Source organism: Aureococcus anophagefferens, assembly GCF_000186865.1.
Source record: "Aureococcus anophagefferens unplaced genomic scaffold AURANscaffold_23, whole genome shotgun sequence".
Classification (NCBI taxonomy): Eukaryota; class Pelagophyceae; order Pelagomonadales; family Pelagomonadaceae; genus Aureococcus; species Aureococcus anophagefferens.
Window position 1 is genome coordinate 601,282 of NW_008705583.1, and position 5,548 is coordinate 606,829.

The 5,548-nt window shown below is 70.2% G+C and overlaps 4 protein-coding genes across 4 annotated transcripts in view; 1 reads left to right on the plus strand and 3 right to left on the minus strand.

The window, feature by feature from the left end:
* Positions 1–1,859, plus strand: part of AURANDRAFT_66542 (hypothetical protein) — a gene marked incomplete at both ends in the record, with an annotated part of 3,197 nt that extends 1,338 nt beyond the window's left edge. Inside the window, 4 exons of the mRNA XM_009041716.1 lie at positions 21–320; positions 512–720; positions 793–796; positions 945–1,859. Of these exons, the coding sequence (XP_009039964.1) occupies positions 21–320; positions 512–720; positions 793–796; positions 945–1,859 (1,428 nt within the window). The remainder of the gene's footprint in view (positions 1–20; positions 321–511; positions 721–792; positions 797–944) is intronic.
* A 225-nt stretch (positions 1,860–2,084) lies between these two features.
* AURANDRAFT_31107 (hypothetical protein) lies at positions 2,085–2,417 on the minus strand (the record flags this gene model as incomplete). Its single annotated transcript, XM_009041736.1, has 1 exon — positions 2,085–2,417. The coding sequence occupies one exon, from the start codon at positions 2,415–2,417 to the stop codon at positions 2,085–2,087; it is 333 nt and encodes a 110-aa protein (XP_009039984.1).
* A 243-nt stretch (positions 2,418–2,660) lies between these two features.
* AURANDRAFT_66543 (hypothetical protein) lies at positions 2,661–3,803 on the minus strand (the record flags this gene model as incomplete). The annotated part of the gene is made up of 1 exon (XM_009041735.1): positions 2,661–3,803. One exon carries the CDS (start codon positions 3,801–3,803, stop codon positions 2,661–2,663), a length of 1,143 nt encoding a protein of 380 aa, XP_009039983.1.
* Positions 3,804–5,050: 1,247 nt separating this feature from the next.
* The window catches only part of AURANDRAFT_30980 (hypothetical protein), a gene marked incomplete at both ends in the record, with an annotated part of 2,745 nt that continues 2,247 nt past the window's right edge, over positions 5,051–5,548 (minus strand). The window contains one exon of the mRNA XM_009041734.1: positions 5,051–5,278. Coding sequence (XP_009039982.1) covers positions 5,051–5,278 — 228 coding nt within the window. The remainder of the gene's footprint in view (positions 5,279–5,548) is intronic.

The following is a 5,548-nucleotide window of genomic DNA, read 5'->3' on the forward strand; positions in this document are numbered from 1 at the left end:
CGAGCCGCGAGGTGCGGCAGGTCGCGTTCGCGCGCGACGGCGCGCGGCTCCTCACGGCCTGCTACGACGGCACGGCGTCGGCCTGGGCCGTGTCCGGCCCGCCGGCGCCCCGCGAGGTCATCGCGGACCACCGGGGCCACGCCGTCGAGCGCATCGCCGTCGACGGCGACGCGACGCTCGCGTCCGTCGACTTCACGGGCTGCCTCAAGCTGTCGCGCCTCGACGAGGCCAAGGTCGCCGTGCGCCATCTGGACGTGGACGGCGACGCGGGCTCGCCGACCTGCGTCGCGGCGCCGAGCTTCGACGAGCCCGCCGCGGCGGTTTACCTCGCGCCGGAGCCGGGCGCCTTCGACGCGGCGTCGACCGCGTTCCGCCGCGGCCCGCCGGCCAAGGACGCGCCGCCGGGGGCGGACCGCGGCGCCAAGACCTGGCGGCTCCTCGACGCGGGCCGCGCGCGGAGCGGCGCCTTCTTTTTTTGGGAGGAAGACGCAACTTTTTGGGTTTCGCGTAGGTCGCGCTGCGCCCGGAGCCGGACCTGCCGAAGACGCGCGCGCTGGCCCTGGCGACGGGCTCCCTCGCGTCGCTGAGCGTCCTCGCCCTCGGCCACTGCGACGGCACGGTGTCGACCGTGGCCCTCCCCTTCGCCGGCCCGTCGTTCCGCAAGCGCGAGGCCGAGCTCCGCCGCAAGGTGCCCGCGGGCCACGTCTGGGACGGCGCGCGGTGGGTCGACGCCGCCGCCGAGACGTGACGGCCCCCGCCCTGTCCATAGCCCGCCCCGAGCCCCCTTCGTAGACGTGTACATAAGTGTCCGAGCGAACAAGTGAGCGAACTGCGACCACTGCACGTTGCCTGCAATTTGGAATTTGCGGAAGCCTCGCCGTGCGCCGCCACATCAGTCCCATCACCCACACTCGAGCGCGCGTCGTCCGCGCCCTCGACGGTAGCGACAAAAGAGTGCACTGCACACGATGGTCCACAAGATCATCCTCGCGCTCGCGCTCTGCGGCGCCGACGCGTTCGTGCCGGCCGGCCTATCTGCGCCATCCAGCGCGCTCAGCGTCGCGACGCTCGAGAAGGCGGAGGCGAAGACCGCCGCGTGGCCTGCCAAAACCGCGGCGTGGCGCGCGGCCTGCGACGCCTCGGGCGTCGTGTCCTACGCCGACTTCGGCATCAGGGTCGGCGCCGTCGAGGAGGTCGCGCCGGCGCCGCGCGTCGTCGTCGCCGCGGGCGAGCCCATGATGAAGCGGCTCGGCGTCTACGAGGCGGACGAGGACGCGCTCCTCGCCGCGTCGACGTTCCCGCTGGCGCCCGACGCGCTCATCGCGCGCTGCAAGGAGGTGCTGGGCCCGGAGATCGGCGTCGGCACGAAGGACGGCGGCGCGTGCCTCGCGGAGGACTTCGAGTTCTGCGCGGCCGTCGTCGGACCGATCGGCAAGGAGGCGTACCTCGAGGCGCTGGGGACGTTCCAGCTCGAGGACGCGTTCCCGGACCTCGACCCCAAGTACCACCTGTTCCGCGTCGACCCCTTCGACGAGGGCCGCGTCTGGTTCCACTCGCGGTCGTCCGCGACGCACACGGAGCCCCTCATGGGCAAGCCGGCGACGGGCAAAAAGCTCGAGCTGCCGCCCCAGTGCTTCCACATCGACTTCACGGCCGAGGGCCTCGTCAAGGAGATCGGCTTCTACGTCATCGACCGCCGCGTCGGCAACACGGGCGGCCTCGGCGGCGCGTTCGCCTTCTTCTACGGCACGGGCAACCCGCTGCCCATCCCGGAGTGCCAGCCCTACAAGCCGAGCAAGCGCTTCCGTCTCCTCAACTTCGTCGGCAAGCTGGGCGCGAAGTTCGCGAAGAAGGAGTAGGCGCTCGGGGAGGGAGCGTGTAATGGCTACTGTCCATGAAAACCGCGCGTCCGTGCTTGCTGCAGTTCCACGTGCACAGGCTGCGCGGAGCGCTCCCCTCGCCCCCATCCCAGCCCCCCTCCGCGCAGACCCCCGAACTCCCGGGTCGTCGCGCCGCACGCTCGCTTACGCCCCGGGGAGGTCCGCGCGCGGGCGACGCTTCGCGACGCGCCGTGCGCGCGTCGCCTACTCCTCCGTGGATCGGACGATGTCGCTGTCTCCCGGGTCGATGACCGTGAGCATGGAGACCTTGAAGTACTTGCCGCACGCCGTGCCGAGGTCGACGTTCGAGCCGTTGTAGTGGATGACCTGGCACTTGGAGAGCATGGCGTAGTACTCGACCTCGCTCTTGCGGAGCGGGGGCGTGTTGTTGGCGAGGAGCACGAGCTTGGACTTGTTCGACCGGAGCGTCTTGAGGGACGTCTTGTAGCCGAGGGCGACCTTGCCGCTCTTCATGACGAGCTGCAGGCGCGAGTTGAGGTTCTCGACGCTCTTCTTCGACTTCTTCGCGGGGGCCATGGCGTCGAAAGGTGTGCTGGACGAAGCCTCCCCTGGGTGGATCTCTGGCTGCGGCGGCGGACGACGGCGGCGCGAGGGCGACTGTCGCTCGATGTATTTACGGCGAGGGCGAGGGGGCGAAGTATCATGCAACCGCAAACTTCACTAAAAGTCCGCGGCCGGGGGTGATTTTCGCGTTGTGCCCAGGGCCGGGGCGGCGGCCGCCCGGGCGCGCTGGGCAGGGGACGGGTATTAGCGATGTGTTTACCGGACGGTTCTATCCAGGCACATGTCCTTGGGCAACCAGGCGCCCGGCTTCGCGATCCAGGCGTCGAACTCGCTCTGATGGGGGAATCCCTTCGCGATGCTGTTGCGACACTTGATGGCCTTGATCGCCGCGTCCGGATCGTCGCGGAGGACGGCGTCGGGGATGCCGTAAAAGTCCTCGTTGCCCATGGCGCGCGCGAGGTCGATGAACGTGGATTTGACGAGCAAGGGGAGCCGGTCCTCGAGGAGGGCCCGGTTGGCGGCCGCGTGCTTGGGCTTGGGCACGCCCATGTTGGGCGCATAGGGGGGCGTGCAGAGCTCCTCGACGAGCGCGAGGAAGTCGGCGATGTTGTGGTGCGGCGCGTGCTTTCGCCGCGTGGACTTGAACTTGTCGTAGAGGAGCGCGTCGCGCTCCGCCTTCCACAGGCGCACCGGCTCGGCGCTGAGCGACTTGAACACGAAGGCCGGTCCGCCCGCGACGGGCTCGGGCGCGGTCCGCAGGTAGACGAAGTCGAGCAGCTCCCGGTTCGTCTTGTGGACTCGATCCGGCGCGGTGTGCTTGAGCACCTGGACGCAGCCCATCGGCTCCGGGTCGCCTCGCTTGCGCACGGTCAAGAGCTCGTAGATGCGCTTGCAGGACGCCTGGACGGGCGCTATGCGCCGCAGCAGCGCCGCGTCGTCCGCGTCGTCCTGGGCCCGCATCGCGTTGAGCCGCTTGGCGACGGCGGGGTCGACCGCGCACAGCCGCCGGAAGTCCGCCGGCGACAGCTTCGCGCCCCAGAGCAGGCGGAGCGCCGCGCATAACTCCTCGTCGTCGTAGGTCGTGAGGAAGTCCGGCTTGCTGAGGACGGCGGCGAGGAACCGAGCGCAGTGCGGCCGCTCGCCGCAGAGGTCGAGCGCCAGCTCGACGACGGACCGATCGACGGCGAGCGAGCCCGAGTCCAGGATCGACTCGACCCGCTGGTCGCGCGTCGGGCAACTCGCCTTGTGCGCCTTCCACGCCCGCCGTTGGCAGTCCCCGTCGCAGTAGCGAACCGCGCGGCAGCGCGTGCAGACGAGCCGCGCGGCCTCGCGACCGCACGCCGCGCATCGCTTCACGTCGTCGTCGTCGCGGAACACGAAGTTCTCCGCCGGAAACATGGTTTTAATCATGTTGGCCAAGGACGAGCCAGGTTTCGATTCGTCGAAGGTGTCCTTTCTATTGATCTTTTCCCTTATTTTGGCCTTCATTTCTTCCTCGTCCATCCCAAATTCCGCCGCGAGCGACTCTGGGTCATGCCGGGCCATCGAAGCAATGTCATATGGGTCCATCGTTTGACAGGATTCACTGCATCGCCCGCTGCGAATGCGAGCTGCGAATGGCAAGGCCTCGAGGCTTCATGTTGAACTCAACTTCATGGAGTCGGCGACATCCTCGCCCCGAACGCAGCTCGCGGCGCTCGGTAACATTAGTCCCGCTTCTTCGCCGCGGGGGGCTCGTCGTCGGCCATGATGTAGTTGATGAGCCAGAGCCCGCCGGCGAGGACGCCGAGGGCCGCGGTGACGAACGTCGAGTGGTTCCGCCAGAAGCGCGCCGCGCGGTCCGGGAAGCCGCGCCAGCCCATGTGGTGGGCCGCGCGCTCGCCGGCGAGGACCTCGCGCAGGTAGGCCACGAGCGCCGCCGCCGCCGCGGCGTCGCGCGCGTCCGGCGGCGCGTCGGCCGGCGGCGTCGGCGGCGAGAAGTCGTCGTAGTACTTGTCGCCCTCGAGGTCGATGACGAGGATCTTCGGCAGGTCCGCGCCGCTCACGCCGAAGGTGGCGACGTACTCGTCCCACTTGGCGCCGTCGAGCCGGCCGAAGACGAAGGCCTCGCGGACGTCCGGCGCCCGCGTCCGCGCGGCGCCGCGCGCGACGTTCGCGCAGCCCGTCGCCGCGGGTTCGCGGGCCGGGTCGACGATGGCGGCGACGACGAGGCGCGCCTTGCCCAGGCGCCGGAAGTTCGACGGCCCGAGCTCGCTGAAAAGGGGCGCGTTGTGCTTCGCGCAAAAGGCTTTCAGCGACGCCTCGTAGTCGTCGGCCGGCGCCCACGCGTGGGCCCACTCGCCGGCCTCGACGGCGCTGACGGCGTCGGCGGGCAGCGCGGCGTCCGGCGCCTCGAGGCGCGCGAAGGTCGCCATGTGGTACGACGACGCGGCGACGGCGGCGAACGCCTTTTCGACGTCCGGCGGCAATCGGCCCGCGGCGACGAAGACCGGCGGCGGGAACTTCACGCTCGTCAACGCGTCGTCGAGCGCGCCCGCGAAGGTCGTCACGGCGGGGCCCCGGAGCCGCGCATCGAGCTGGGCGAGGCCCACCGCGTCCCTCGCGCCCTTGTAATCTCTAAACGCGTCGCTCGCGCCCGCCCGCCGGAAGCGGAGCGTCGGGTAGCCGTCGACGTCGTGGGCCTCCGCCAGCGCCTTCTCGGCCGTCGCGTCGATCTTCGCCACGCGCACGCCCGGCGTGTCCGCGACGAAGTCGTCGAGCACGGGATTGAGGCGCTTGCAGTGGCCGCACCAGGGGGCGAAGAAGTCGAGCAGCACCCACTGCTCCTCGTCCGCCGCGAGCTGGAGGAAGGCGTCGTAGTTGCCCTTCGTCACCTTGGCGACCTCCGTCGCCGAGGCCAAACCGAGCACGAGAAGCGCTCGATGGAAGGCGCCCATCGTCGCTGTGGCAATCGCGGTCGATCGCGCCGGCTAGCCGCGGCTTGTCGAGCCTCTCGTCGTCGCGGAGACCGCTGAAGCGCGCGCTGGTGGGGCGCGTAGAGGCGAAGGCGAAGTTTCGTGAAGCCGCGGCCGCCGTCCCGACCATGTTCGGGGGCGCGCCGCAGCCCGAGGCCCTCGTGACGATCAAGATGGGCAAGTGCGCCA